General features: G+C 40.8%; 1 protein-coding gene across 1 annotated transcript in view; it reads left to right on the top strand.

The window, feature by feature from the left end:
* The window catches only part of atp10a (ATPase phospholipid transporting 10A), a 63566-nt gene that overhangs the window by 42794 nt on the left and 4532 nt on the right, over positions 1-16240 (top strand). The window contains exons 15-19 of the mRNA XM_084066379.1: positions 7364-7440; positions 10384-10509; positions 12121-12321; positions 13374-13454; positions 13619-13723. Coding sequence (XP_083922505.1) covers positions 7364-7440; positions 10384-10509; positions 12121-12321; positions 13374-13454; positions 13619-13723 — 590 coding nt within the window. The remainder of the gene's footprint in view (positions 1-7363; positions 7441-10383; positions 10510-12120; positions 12322-13373; positions 13455-13618; positions 13724-16240) is intronic.

The following is a 16240-nucleotide window of genomic DNA, read 5'->3' on the forward strand; positions in this document are numbered from 1 at the left end:
AATGTTTTAAGGCATATAAGGTTTATTAGCAAGCGATCCTTTTAATAGACACCCCCACCACCAAAACAAAATCAGAAGATTAAAAGAAACATAACAAAACATCAGAGACATTGGTCATGTAATTCATATTTTGGCTCAGTTGATAGGCCTGTCTACACTCTCTTATCTAACTTTACATTAAAATATCATGACAGACCAATCTGTTATAATACAAGAAAACTAAAAAATACACAACGATACCATTCAAATTAATTAACTTAATTAAAAATGTTTTGGACATAGCTAGTATCCATGGTGACCATGTGTCCATATGTTTTTTGTGGAAATCGTAAATGGCAAAAAAAAACACTCCGTTCCCATTGAAAAGCATTGGCAGAATCCGCCACATATGGGCAGAATCAAAGTTTGGTGTCACTGCACCCTTAAAGGGAGACTAGGTAACTTTGAGCTTAAAATAAAAAATATGAATATTTATTTTGCATTTTTTCCAGCTATCAGCCACTATATAATTATGCAGGTGTGTTTTCCTGCAGAATGACACATCCCTCTGGCTGTATTTTGGTTTTGTTCCACTATTTATGTTGACATTCATCCCTTGCAGGGACTGAAAAGTCTGTGGGGGGAGAGGGGGGGCTTGGCCGGAGCACTTAATTGATCCCTTTGAACTTCAAAGGGGTTGTGCACTGAGTTGATTGATAGGGCCATAAAAGTGTCAAACTCGTTAGTGCTCTCTCTAATCAATGAATGCATCAAAGACAGCAATCACTTTGATACTTGTCAGAGAGGGGAGGGGGGAGTGTGTGTGTACAAACACAGATCTGCAAAGTTACCTAGTATCCCTTTAATAGAGATTTAAAAGAGGCTACTGAGCTGGTTAACCAGAGAGTAGTCGCAAAACATTAGATCAGGGGGAAAGGGCATACTTTTAATGCCAAGAGTACTGTACGAACTAACATTACATCATAGCTCATCTGTATTACAATGGCTCTGTCACTTTTGCCTTCAGGGCGATTTTTGGTCAAATAAGGTTTGTTGGAGATTCAAGGTACACAGGAGGATAACTATCCAAGTATTAGAGGAGTCTCCGCCTTCAGGAATATGGTTTCAATGTCTTTATGTATAAGTAATAACTGCAGCTGCTAATATTCTGGAAGAGAGTCATCGTAGTTATGTATTTAGGTAGCCAAATAATTCATCTAGATTTAAAATGAAGGGAAAAAACTTCTGCAGAATTATTAAATTAACAGCAAGTGTGGACTTTTTCACATGCCAAAAAAAGCCAACTGTCTAATGTGAGTCCCTGCAGAGTAGAATCCTCAGTGTTCATTTTACTCGGAGAGTGTACAAATACGTTTGGCATTAAACTAACACTGAGGATTTTACTGTGTGCTAGCGACAGCATCACCTGCCTCCAGTATTCCGAGAAGGCTGGGCCAGACATACTGTAGTGTAGTGTAGTGGAGCTCAGCTAAAGGCTCCCATCTCGGGCAGAAACCACATGTGCCAGGGCTGGATGAGGACCAAATCCCACCAGAGCCTTCTTTCCTGTTCCTCCCATGCCATGTCTTCCTTGCAGCTTTCTAACTGTCTGTCTCAATAAAATAACATAAAATAAAATAAATAATAATAAGGGCAGTGAGTGGCACTCACCCACTCTCCTTTTCAATAAGAAATAAAAATGCGTGACCGGCACGCCTCTGGCAATACTTACTGTGGCAACAATAACACCCTCCCTCACTACACACACTTCATCTCCCACATCACCACCTGCTGTTTCAGTAAACCATCTCCAGCTCAAAATGGAGTGAAAACCAGCCCCATCACAGGAGAGACGAGCAAGCTGATAGATACCCCGGAATAACCTGGGATAGTGATCTTTCGACAACCACAGAGCGCTACCATTTATAGAGACTGTCAGTAGAGGCTCCAAGTTGTTCAAAACACAACCAAAATAACTCTTAAGCCTATATAGACGTAAGCCTAATGTATACTACATGGTATGATGGCGTTTCTGCAAGCGACACCTTTGCGCGTTGGAATATAAATGAATGCTGCAGTCTGTAAGTGTCATGTCCTCCTACGCGGGATTTGAACTCGGGTCTCCCACGTGGGAGACTACATTTCTTCCAATTACTTCCAAAGGCAGAATCCCCTCTTGGCCGGGGGAGATATTACGCTTATGAGCTTCAGGCACAACCAGTAGATGACCTACCCGACACCAGGGTCTAAATGTCTCAAGGGAAGAGCAGGGAGACCGCCTCCAACCACTGCAGATGTACGAGTATTATTGTATTAACATATTCTACTACTACAGATTGGTTGAAATAAAATTGTAGTCATTAAATTAAGGTATGTACTGCAGCTTTAAGCTTCAGAAAATCTTCCAAGACTCCTCTCTTCTGCCAGACTTTCAGATGACATTGCTACTTTAATGTTGCTCATATTATCCAGTTTACTGTAAATGGGATGTTGTGTTTACATGCAGCAGCTTATGGACTGAGAAATTGAGTATCCTGAGTATTACTGACATGCCGGTGGTGGTAAATATGGTCGTTGAGCACCAGCTGTACCCTGAGTAAAATCGTGAGTGTTCATTTAACTCTAATAGTGTACAATTGGAACCAAATGGACCCGTACAGGTCCATTTGGTTCCATTAGTACGCTTTCAGAGCTGAATGAACACAGGATTTTACTGTGTGGGCGTGCTAGCTCTCCCGTGTCTCCACTAAGCCACTCCAAGTTAATGCTAACACAGCAATGACAGGAAAAGCGCTTGGCAGACAAAAAAACAACAACACAGGACTGTCCCCCAGTGCAACGCTAACAAACACACAGCAAACACAGGAAAGACAGCCATAAGTCACTTGATGACACCTCTATTATGCTACTGTGTCATTAAGCCAAAGTGAACAGCAGCGAAGGTTGTTCTGAATTATGAATCGCTGCTCTGTTGGTGGCGGGGGAGCAACGCACAAATAAGCACAATATCCCGGGCCAGGAGATGAGTGCGAATGTATGCACTCTACACTACACAACGTAAAAATCCAATCGTTTTTTACAAAGAAATAAAATGGGTAAAAACACACAAAAATAGAACAGTGCAAACAAAAGGAGGAAATGAAAACGGAAAATAACAGTCAAGCAATAAAAGCAGATTAAAATAAATAACTCAAACATTATAAAACAGTATGCAGAAAAGACCCAAGACACGTTAAGAGCTTAAACCTGTTTAAAGAAAAGCATTATATACAGAAATACGTTTTTAAGGTGCAGCCACACCGAACTTTGATTCTACCAATGAGGCGGATTCTGCCAATGCTTCTATTTTTGGAACTTTTGATTTATTCCAGGAAATTCATCATACAATTTATTTCCGTATTTGATGATTAACAACAACAGTCCTCAATTTCATGGTTAAAAGGATCCCTGGCTAATAAGCCTTATATGCCTTAATACATTATAATTACCCTCTATAACTAAAATTAACACCTTCAATATTTGATTCATTTTAGAAATAGTTCATCTTTCACTCAATAGGGAACAAATCCTGTCGCAAGTTGATGATGTGTGGTCCAGCCCTATGCAATGTATGGAATGCATGTGCTAATAAAAAGTTTAAAATATTGCTTTGATGCTCACATTAACCTTAGGAAGTATTAAGTTGTTTTTTATTAGCATATGCATTCCATACATTCCATAGGGCTGGACCACACATGGACAAATGACATCATCAACTTGCGACGGGAGAGGTCCCTATTGAGTGAAAGACACACGTGAAAGACTACTATTTCTAAAATGAAAGAAATATTTAAGGTGTTTTTAATTTCTAATTTTAGTTACATAAGACAATTATAATCAGAAGATTAAAAGAAACATAACAAAACATCAGAGACATTGGTCATGTAATTCATATTTTGGCTCAGTTGATAGGCCTGTCTACACTCTCTTATCTAACTTTACATTAAAATATCATGGCAGACCAATCTGTTATAATACAAGAAAACTAAAAAATACACAACGATACCATTCAAATTAATTAACTTAATTAAAAATGTTTTGGACATAGCTAGTATCCATGGTGACCATGTGTCCATATGTTTTTTGTGGAAATCGTAAATGGCAAAAAAAAACACTCCGTTCCCATTGAAAAGCATTGGCAGAATCCGCCACATATGGGCAGAATCAAAGTTTGGTGTCACTGCACCCTTAAAGGGAGACTAGGTAACTTTGAGCTTAAAATAAAAAAATATGAATATTTATTTTGCATTTTTTCCAGCTATCAGCCACTATATAATTATGCAGGTGTGTTTTCCTGCAGAAAGACACATCCCTCTGGCTGTATTTTGGTTTTGTTCCACTGTTTATGTTGACATTCCACTGTTTATGTTGACATTCATCCCTTGCAGGGACTGAAAAGTCTGTGGGGGGAGAGGGGGGCTTGGCCGGAGCACTTAATTGATCCCTTTGAACTTCAAAGGGGTTGTGCACTGAGTTGATTGATAGGGCCATAAAAGTGTCAAACTCGTTAGTGCTCTCTCTAATCAATGAATGCATCAAAGACAGCAATCACTTTGATACCTGTCAGAGAGGGGAGGGGGGAGTGGGGAGTGTGTGTGTACAAACACAGATCTGCAAAGTTACCTAGTATCCCTTTAATAGAGATTTAAAAGAGGCTACTGAGCTGGTTAACCAGAGAGTAGTCGCAAAACATTAGATCAGGGGGAAAGGGCATACTTTTAATGCCAAGAGTACTGTACGAACTAACATTACATCATAGCTCATCTGTATTACAATGGCTCTGTCACTTTTGCCTTCAGGGCGATTTTTGGTCAAATAAGGTTTGTTGGAGATTCAAGGTACACAGGAGGATAACTATCCAAGTATTAGAGGAGTCTCCGCCTTCAGGAATATGGTTTCAATGTCTTTATGTATAAGTAATAACTGCAGCTGCTAATATTCTGGAAGAGAGTCATCGTAGTTATGTATTTAGGTAGCCAAATCATTCATCTAGATTTAAAATGAAGGGAAAAAACTTCTGCAGAATTATTAAATTAACAGCAAGTTTGGACTTTTTCACATGCCAAAAAAAGCCAACTGTCTAATGTGAGTCCCTGCTGAGTAGAATCCTCAGTGTTCATTTTACTCGGAGAGTGTACAAATACGTTTGGCATTAAACTAACACTGAGGATTTTACTGTGTGCTAGCGACAGCATCACCTGCCTCCAGTATTCCGAGAAGGCTGGGCCAGACATACTGTAGTGTAGTGTAGTGGAGCTCAGCTAAAGGCTCCCATCTCGGGCAGAAACCACATGTGCCAGGGCTGGATGAGGACCAAATCCCACCAGAGCCTTCTTTCCTGTTCCTCCCATGCCATGTCTTCCTTGCAGCTTTCTAACTGTCTGTCTCAATAAAATAACATAAAATAAAATAAATAATAATAAGGGCAGTGAGTGGCACTCACCCACTCTCCTTTTCAATAAGAAATAAAAATGCGTGACCGGCACGCCTCTGGCAATACTTACTGTGGCAACAATAACACCCTCCCTCACTACACACACTTCATCTCCCACATCACCACCTGCTGTTTCAGTAAACCATCTCCAGCTCAAAATGGAGTGAAAACCAGCCCCATCACAGGAGAGACGAGCAAGCTGATAGATACCCCGGAATAACCTGGGATAGTGATCTTTCGACAACCACAGAGCGCTACCATTTATAGAGACTGTCAGTAGAGGCTCCAAGTTGTTCAAAACACAACCAAAATAACTCTTAAGCCTATATAGACGTAAGCCTAATGTATACTACATGGTATGATGGCGTTTCTGCAAGCGACACCTTTGCGCGTTGGAATATAAATGAATGCTGCAGTCTGTAAGTGTCATGTCCTCCTACGCGGGATTTGAACTCGGGTCTCCCACGTGGGAGACTACATTTCTTCCAATTACTTCCAAAGGCAGAATCCCCTCTTGGCCGGGGGAGATATTACGCTTATGAGCTTCAGGCACAACCAGTAGATGACCTACCCGACACCAGGGTCTAAATGTCTCAAGGGAAGAGCAGGGAGACCGCCTCCAACCACTGCAGATGTACGAGTATTATTGTATTAACATATTCTACTACTACAGATTGGTTGAAATAAAATTGTAGTCATTAAATTAAGGTATGTACTGCAGCTTTAAGCTTCAGAAAATCTTCCAAGACTCCTCTCTTCTGCCAGACTTTCAGATGACATTGCTACTTTAATGTTGCTCATATTATCCAGTTTACTGTAAATGGGATGTTGTGTTTACATGCAGCAGCTTATGGACTGAGAAATTGAGTATCCTGAGTATTACTGACATGCCGGTGGTGGTAAATATGGTCGTTGAGCACCAGCTGTACCCTGAGAGCCTGTTTGGCATCTCAGCAGGCTGGATGCCACTAACCGAAGCAGAATCTTTCCACAACACATGCGCATCCTTAAAGATCCTTGGATTTACCACTCCCCAATATAGGTGAACATATTGCACACAGCACCGGTATCGTGGTGGTTCAGCCACATGGTGCCGGCGTCCTGGGTTTAGAATCCGACCGAGGACCATGTTGTACCCCTCTCTTTCTTGTGTCTCTGCTGTATGGCCTGCCCGCAAATAAATTAGAAATGTCATAATACTAAAAATAGATGCAAATAAAAATTGCATCTAATGACCTCATCATTGGTATCATTTCATGATAAATGTGGGCATCAGTCTATGAATAGGCTATTTGACCATTGCTAACATCCCATTGATGATACATTATAGTATTGTTCCCCTGTGCTCAATATTTATTGATCATTTATATCTTTTTCTGTGCTCTGTGGTTACTGATTCCCTGATTAATTTTCTGAACTTCGAGCTTAGGTTTTGGTACATTGTGAGGTTTTGCAGTTGCTGTCTTTCCTGTGATGTTGAAATTTTAAATGTTATTTTGCAGGAACAGCGGTATGCAAGGCAAGCAGAGCGTAGAACAGATACGGAAGCAAAAGAAACATTTACATTCAAATGTTTGACTTGAGCATCCAGATGTTCAGGGACATAAAAGGGGGGATGTAAAAACACTGCAGATGTGTAGAGTGTGCTTAGCCTTACAATGTTAATTAAATGTCATAGATTTGAAATATTGGTTGAGAATGACTCTAGAGATCATACCCCAGCTGCAATAAATAACGTGTAAACAATAACTTATCAGCAAACATGTAGGTGATACTGTAGGTGTGGTTTATTGTTCTGTGTGACATATGGTTTGCAATGCGCTGTGAAAGCAGTTTTCCCCGCTTGAGGACATTCTCTTTCTCTCTCTCTCTCTCTTCCCCCCTCACCCCCTCTTCGCGCATTAATCTCAGGTGACGGGGCTAATGATGTCAGCATGATCCAGGTGGCTGACGTGGGCGTGGGCATCTCGGGACAGGAGGGGATGCAGGTAAGGAGAAACCCAGCAGTGGTGGACAAAGTGCTCAACCCCAGTAATTGAGTCAAAGTATAGATACTCCTGGTCAAATATTACTCAACTACAAGTGAAAGTTGGCTCTGTCAAATGTGTACTTGAGTTAAAGTACTGGAGTACTTGCTTATACTTTAAATACTTAAGTATTCAAAAGTACATGCTTTTATAAATACTTGAGTATTCAAATTACAGATGATTTTCCAAAAAATATTTCATAATGTGCATTTTCCCTTCCTAGAAATGTAGTAGTCAGATCCTGTGTCTAGGTGAGACATGACCTTTGACATGATCCAAGTGTCTCATTAGAAGAGGAGGGAAACACACCAGTTGTATAACTTATAATGTATTAACACACTCTGCCATACATATTGGACAAAATTACATTTTATTAATTAAAAAAGAAATGACATAGTGCCGCTTTAATGACAGTACTCAAGAAAATATACTTAGTTACTGTCCACCACTGAAATCCAGGCAGGGTGGTCCTGGAGTGGCAGACATGAGAAATGGAAAAAGAGACAGTGGAGACTGGAGAGTGTCATTTTATAAAACGGTTGTAAATGAAACTGTGGCCTGTGCCAGTGTCCTTGAAATTGAATGCATAAAGAGAATGCATGTACAGTTAAAAGGAAGCGCAGGCTGCATCCTCTTGGAAAAAGGTGGATTCAGCCGTTCTCTTGAATTGCAAACGGCTTTCATTTCCCCGAGCTGTGTGTTTTTCCATCCCTAATGTACCTGCCTCTATAGGCGTTAACACACAGCTCCAAATTGGATCCCCTTTTATGTCCGCGGTATCAAGGAGGGTCAGGGCTCCCTCGTTGTGCCCATGTCCTGCTGAGAGCGCTGCACTCCACCGCCGCTCCGCCCAGCTTTGTAAGGCCACTTCCAATGCCACTGCTGAGGTATCCGCTTCTGCGGCGGGGAAGGGCAGCGCTGTTGACCCTTCCTCCACTGAACATTTCGCTAACACAATGTTCTGGGAAGGGTGATCGTGCATAGCAATGATGGAGCCGTCCAATTAACTTCCCAGGCAGGGCTTTCCAGGGCGAGCCGCAGCGTGGCACATCTGTTTAAGGCTCAATATCCCTTCCTTAACTGGGTCGCTAGATTAATCATTGTTAATAAAATTTGGTCTTAATGAGGCGGCAGTCACTCCCTCCTCGGGAGTCCGGAGTGTGCTGAGATGCACTTTTTCTCCCCCCCCCCCCCCCCCCCCTGCACTCAAACCCCCAGCAAATGTCGCATTATGATTAACAGGCCCCGCTTTCTATTAGGAGCTCCATCCCCATGTAGTCGTTTAAGCTCCGTTATTAGAGCGCAGCAGAAACTAAATTGCTGTACAATGAGGCATCTGCTGTTATCTTTCTTGTCGACAGTTAAGGTTGACAGTTTGAGCCGTTTTATCAAAGGTTACAGGGATCATTTTGAAATGCAGGTTATTAAACAAGTAGACTTCTGGGAGACTTTTGTTTTGTATCCTGATTGATGGAGACTGACAACCACAAACACGCTGCTATTGCAACGATGAATCCTCAAAAGCTGGACAGCTCCATTTATGGGAGATTATTCTTGTGAAAAGATTTATTAAATAGAGGTGTAGAAATGCAGCAGGAGCAGCCATTTTGAAGTTGATGAGTGTGTGAGAGAGACAGAGAAATGGGGAAAGAGAAAAGATTTATTATTGTAATAATAATGATAATAAATACAGATTATCACCCAGGAATTCGCCGGCATATCAAAAGCAGTCCGAGGTTGGATACCGAGGGCAATGACAAATGCTGGCCAATAATTTGTTTATCACATACTACCCACAGCCTTATTTATTCACAAAGACAAGGAGAAAATAGCATTTGATCACCACTTTAATTGAATGAATAAATTAACGTTACGGTCAATGAGGAACTGCCCCAGCAAAATAAATGGTAGTCCCGCTGGGATTCCCTGTGTGTGTGTGTGTGTGTGTGTGTGTGTGTGTGTGTGTGTGTGTGTGTGTGTGTGTGTGTGTGTGTGTGTGTGTGTGTGTGTGTGTGTGTGTGTGTGTGTGTGTGTGTGTGTGTGTGTGTGTGTGTGTGTGTGTGTGTGTGTGGTGTGTGTGTGGTGTGTGTGTGTGTGTGTGTGTGTGTGTGTGTGTGTGTGGAGGCCCGTTGTCCGTGTGAAAAACACAGACAACGCCATTATACCGTCATTCTGTGAACAGTCGATGGTCACCGTTTTCTGCTCTGTAATTTGGTTCCTTTGTTCCCGAATAAACTCCAGTGTCTCCTCAGCTGTGAATTAACCATTTCAACCCTATATTCTGGTCTATACTTGGTCCCCTCCTTTTTTCCCTCTACACCAAATCTCTTCACCAAAAATAGCTGATCTACAAGCTCACAACGTGTTGCGAGCTTGTTGATCGGCTATTGTCGCTGAATGTTAACCAATTATCGCCGAATGTTCACCCACTATGACATCTCCAGAATAGGAATGCTAGGCTTCCAAACCATCCATAGCAACCGTGTATGGCAACTGAGTGGTGAGCTCCTTCAGAGGTGGTACTTTAGCTTGCACTGATCAGCGGCCGCATCAGCTCTTGGCTTTAGCTTGTGCTGATTGATCAGCTGCTGTATTATCCCTACAGCAGATACAGCAGCTGACCAAGTACACTGTTTTCTCTGAACTTTAATCACTCCCCTGACCCAGGTGAAATAAAAGCTACTGTATGTATGTGATAATACATTTAAAAAAGTGTATTGTGCTTTTCATAATAATCAAAGACACCTCAAATCATATCTGATAAAAGCACCAATGCATACAATCAGAATTACAATAAGTTAAGGCAGAAAAGCAACAAACAATTGTGGTCAAAAGAAGGAAAAACTAGGAAATAGAATGAAGAACATGGTGTGAGAATAATTGCTTCCTTCTGTTCCTCTGCAGGCAGTGATGGCGAGTGACTTTGCTCTCCCTCGCTTCCAGTACCTTCAGAAGCTGCTGTTGGTCCACGGCCACTGGTGCTACTCCAGACTGGCCAACATGATCCTCTATTTCTTCTACAAGAATGCTGTAAGGTCCCTTTTAGCCATATCATGTCTCTAAAGTGAATGATCAAAAAGAAATTCTAGAAAGGTTTTCTTTTTCATGCCTTTTTTTGCTGAAGAGAATTAAATGTTGTTTTTATGGGGACAGTATGGGACACAGGTCATAACTCAGATTGGATGTTGTGAGTTGTTGGCTGTAGCTCTGTATGCCAGCGGTTCTCAATTTTATACTTACAGTATGCTATTCAAAAATAGCCAATCTACAGAATCACAACATGTTGCATCGCTGAACCTTTTTTCGCACAAATATTCTCTATTGGGGTACTGGCACAAAATCCTTTCAGATAGGGGTCCATGGCCAAATACATATAACTGTTGCGGTCCTTGACCTGAAACGATTGAGAACCGCTGCTCTGCATACCAAGTGAAGTCGTATCATGTGTTCATGTCACATGTGTTCATGTTGACTGAACATTTCGTACAAGACCAGAATGTCTGAGCTCTGTTTGACTTTGAATCTGCATGTATGTTATACATACTCCCTGTGTGCAGTGTCATGAAATAATCTAACAATTCTAAACATTTACGTTGTCATGAGAATACACTGCATACTGTACTTCCATAGATAATACAGGAGCCAATCCTAGTAGGGTACTACTAGCCGCTAGCAATGCTGCGAGTCCGTAAAAAAAATTTACGGACTCGCATTTCACTGTGAACATGGCTAACATCATGACAGGCTAACAATAGAACAACAAAGGATGTTCAAATTTGGGTCTGCTAATAGTTGCATTATGTTTAATAATGGAGAGGTTCCAAGTTATGTCCCAGCTGCAGACATGTGTACAGTTTCATGTGAAACTTTAGCACAACCTTGAGTTGAGTGTGAGTCGACTGAGTGTAATGTGACGTTTCGTTGCTGTCGGGCAGATACCTTGTATCTCCATATTTCAACTTTTTATGTTTTTTTGTAATTAACACCCTACTTCGTCGTACAAGAGTGTCACACAAAAGGTTGAGAAAATAGCCGATCTACGAGTTCACAATTTGTAGTTGTGTCATGAAGCGATGCGTTGTGAGTTTGTAGATCAGCTATTTCTGTTATTTTGAAAACATTTTGAAAGTGTTAGGATAAGGATAATTCCTTTTAACAGGTCGTTCATGAAAGTCCTTGCGGTCTTGTTTCCAATGAGAACCTGTGAGCAATTAGGGGTTAAGAGTCTTGCTCAGGGACAAATTTAATTTCATCGACGCATATGCTGGCCTGGCCTGGAATCGAACCTGGGGCAACCAGGGCCTCTGGCTCCCTAGGCGGGCTCACTAACCCCTCAGCTATGGCCGCCCCCGTTAAAGTGGCTAAGTGTGTCTGTGGGTTTTATAAATGTTGAACTAATAAAAAGTATTAACAAGAGGCTAACTTTGGAGCAGGTTATTTACCTTGGACATACAAGGTTTCCAGTCCACATGACCGTAACGATTTCCATTTGGTTAATTGTTATCTTAAAATATGGAGTGGAAGCTACTGGACGAGAGCATGGGAATGAATGTGTACCGTAAGTGTTTTGTTTTTGGTCAGTCTTGTCGTGCTGTACTATGTATTCATTCCCTGCTTTGTTTTGGCCTTCGTTTCCCACAGATGTTTGTGGCCCTCATCTTCTGGTATCAGTTCTACTGTGGATTCTCAGGTTCAGCCATGGTAGATCAGTGGTATCTTATCTTCTTCAACCTGATGTTCTCTGCCTTCCCACAACTCATCACCGGCACTCTGGACAAGGACGTGACTGCCGAGACCCTTCAGCAACTACCTCAGCTCTACATGAACGGGCAGAACTCAGAGGTCCGTCCACCCCTATTCGGCATCGTTAAATAAAAGCAATAAGCTAAAAGAGGCCTTGGTGTACCGGGGATTTTTAAATTATATTAAGTATTGCTTTATATCTTGAAAGAATTTTGGTGGATTTAGGTTTGGGTTTTGAAGTTGTAATGAAAAACTAAGTAGTTTTTAAAATATACATTGTTAGCCCTACCTAGCTTAGCATGCCTGGATTTATGCACCTGCTTGACACAAGTATCCCTTAACTTTGACTGGAGAGCTTTAATCCTTTACTAGCAGATGCAACATCTGCAGTACGGCTGCGTACATATTTATTTTATAATATATTAACCGCTTTAAGCCTGGCATCCCTATTTTGGGCATGTCATTGGCACATTTTTGTCAAATTTGTTTAATTTATCAAATCCTGTTATTACTCCATCATCTCAACCTTAATTATTCCACTATTTTAAGCACATGATTGGCACAATGGGATACAAAAATCCCACTCACTTTCACTAATAGTTGGGCTGAGCAACAGGTTCTGAATGTACTCTGAACGCCTCGATTTCACAGCACCATTGTAAACCTGTCCTGCCATGTTTTTCAGCCCCCTGTAATTGTTGGTGTTCAACTGTACAAAAGTGTGTGTGGGTGTTGTGCCTGGTATATATCCTACAGTGAGTGTATAAAACAGCACTGAAAGGAGTGTAGGTACTAGGAAATGGAATCATTTGAGGACAGGCTGCTTATGAAATCCAGTTATCACATTCATGTCACTGCACTGTCCCAGAACTGTGTGCCTCAAAGACATAAAGTTATTATTGATCACAGTTCATCAATAATCAATAACCTAATAATCGTTAAACGTGTATAAATAGATTTTTCATATCGTCGTTGTCAGGCAGAAGCATTGTATCTCCATAATTCAACTTTTTATGTGTTTTTTTTTGTAAATCAATACCCTACTGTCATACACAAGCTCTTATTTTTTTCCATTTCCTGACAAGTCACGTTAACCACATAGCTGTGGATGTGTTTGTATGAAAATGCTCATATTTGTTGTATCTTTGCAGGAATACAAGCCATATATGTTCTGGATGAACATGATTGATGCCTTTTACCAAAGCCTGGTCTGCTTCTTCATTCCTTACTTTGTGAGTTCAGTCCATTGGAACATTTTAGATTATGGTGAAATAATGCCTTGTGTTGCCTGCTTTACTTGAGCCATGCTGATTGATTCTACATTTTTTCTCCATCGCTGTCCCCCTCCAAATCCTGTCTTTGTCCCCGTCTGTGTCTTTGTCTCTCGTTCTTCCAGGCCTATGCTGACTCTGATGTGGATCTGTTTACATGGGGAACTCCCATCACCACACTAGCCTTATTCACCATCCTGGTTCACTTGGGCATTGAGACCAAAACCTGGGTAAGACACACTCATTCACATTAGGACATGATAAAGTGGAGTTATTGTTGTTTAAAGCTACGATCAAAAAGTTTTACAGTATGTCCTTTCCCGACGTGGTAGACCAAACATTTACCACTCAAACAAGAGAAATGTCCCACTTGCTCAGGAGAGATATTGGGCTTATGAGCCTCAAGCAGTACTACTTGTGAACCTAGTAGGATTCCTAGCCGATACCAGGATCTAAGTGTCTCAGTAGAAGAGTAGGAGGCTCCAACCACTGCAGATGTGCAAGTTATATGGTATTGACCTACTCTACCATACACATTGGTTAAAATAATGTTTTATCCTTTAAAATAAATTCAACTTTTAGATTGCAACTTTAATGAAATCGACTGATTGGGCATAAAACAAACAAACAAAAAAAATAAAGGGGTCCAAAACTGTTCAGGAGTGAATCTTGATATAAGGTAATTAGCTGAGATATGTTGCCGCTATGTCATGAAAACTCAAATTCACAATTTTTTATAGGCATAGATCAATCTGTATACCTCTAAGAATGGAACCAATCTTTGTACTCACTTAAGCCTGAATCCTATGCTTAATTTATACACCGAAAATAGCCGATCTACAAGCTTTTCCGCGTGCGACACCGGCGACAGCAACGCAGCATAAATCAAGCTTTACATTTACATCTATATTCTTGTCTCATGCCCTCTCCAATCAGCATGTTGGCTATGCGAGTGTAGCCGTGCGGAGGCTGACAGGGCTGTACTTCTGCATTAGCTCTGGCTGATTACATTGAGCCAGAAGGCTGTGCAGAATCAGGGCCTATATATCACCCTGACAGTTAAGTCTGCCTCTGTCCAGGGCCTTCTGCAAACTGTCGACACCACACAGCAACTCCGCCGTTTGACACAAGCACAGTAGTGACCAAAAATACCTGTCTTTGTCTTTTTTCTGTCGTCTTTGTTTTTTTTACGTCCCACAGAATTGTATCTGTGTGTGTCTTTTCGCATATCTCACAAGGCAGTCCTGGTCATGAGCCATTTTAAATTTATGGCCCTGCATTGGATTAGGGTCGGTTCCATTATGCCGCGGCTGTAAATTTTTAGCCTGACAAGTTCTGTACATGAAAAATGTCCTTTTCGCTGACTGCCTTTCCTGGACACGATGGCCTCTTGTGGCAGAGAGGGCCCCCATATTCACGGTGAACGGCATCGACTAAAAGTAAACATTGCCAAATGCCCGGCTGGCAGGTACTTCATCGCCCCGGGCGCTCTGGAAAATAATGCGTGTGCTGGTAAATGGCTGTGAAAGTCAGTTAAGGGGATTTAAGGTGAGAACACGGACCACACTCTCGCTCTCTCTCTCTCATCCTTGCACTGAAGGCACACAGCCCACTGTGTGCCTGTAATTAATTATGTGTCTCATGTTCAAATGTGTGTGTACTCTTGTACTTCTACACAGACAAAATCTCAGTGTTAGTTTAACTCTGAGAGTGACCAAATGTAATCAAATGGACCCACTCAGTTACAAATTGATTAATTAGCACTGAGGATTTTATTTTTACTTTGTAACCTTACATCTGTGAGGACCAGTGGTGGACAGTAATGAAGTACATTTACTTTAATACTGTACTTAAGTACATTTTTTGAGTATCTTTACTTAACTTGAGTATTTGTATTTTTAGATACTTTCACTCTACATTTCAAAGACCAAAAAAAGTACATTATGAATTAATCACTTAATCCTTATTTCAAATATAGTGCAAATAGCAGATCTACAAGCTCACAACCCATCACAGTGCGTTGTTAGCTTGTAGATCTGCTATCTTCCCATTATTGCCTTTCATTTTAGATTTCACGTTTGTTTACATTTTCTCCATAGTCATTGAATTAAAACATATAGTTCTTCTCCACAGACTATTTCTAATCGCCTTTCCAAATCAATCCACACTTTCAATGGCAACGACAATGTAGCTTTGACATACAATTACGGGGTCATAAGGTTCCCAGTATTGGATTACCTACCTCAAGCAAGTTTTAAGTCTGTGCATGTTGATTTTCATACTGTACTGAAATGAACATAATCCAATAGCTTCCTCGAAAATCTAACGAACGACGGTATGCTCTGGAAAATGGACAGCAGTAATGTATTCAGTGAGTCATAGCCAATGGGCTAAACATAACATTTTTATTTATTTAACAAGGATAGTCACCATTGAGATAAAAATCTCTTTTTGGAGGGAGACCTGGCTAATAAGACAGACAGCAGCATGACACAGACAGAAAACACAGAAGGACTAAATTTAAACAAGTCCTATTACAAACTAGATCTATATCTATTCATAGTAAAAGTCAATTTGGTAACAGATACATTCAAAACATTAACATATTTATGAATCTCAAGTTTCATCTTGTTTTGAGATATAGATATTGGATATGGCCTTTAAGAAAGTTAGGATACTAACTATCCTAAAAAAAGGATAGTTTGACCACAATGTGGTCATTATTAGTGAGTCTTGTGTTTAAAGAG

The sequence above is a fragment of the Gymnoscopelus microlampas genome (genome assembly GCF_963454915.1).
Source record: "Gymnoscopelus microlampas genome assembly, chromosome: 9".
NCBI lineage: Eukaryota > Metazoa > Chordata > Actinopteri > Myctophiformes > Myctophidae > Gymnoscopelus > Gymnoscopelus microlampas.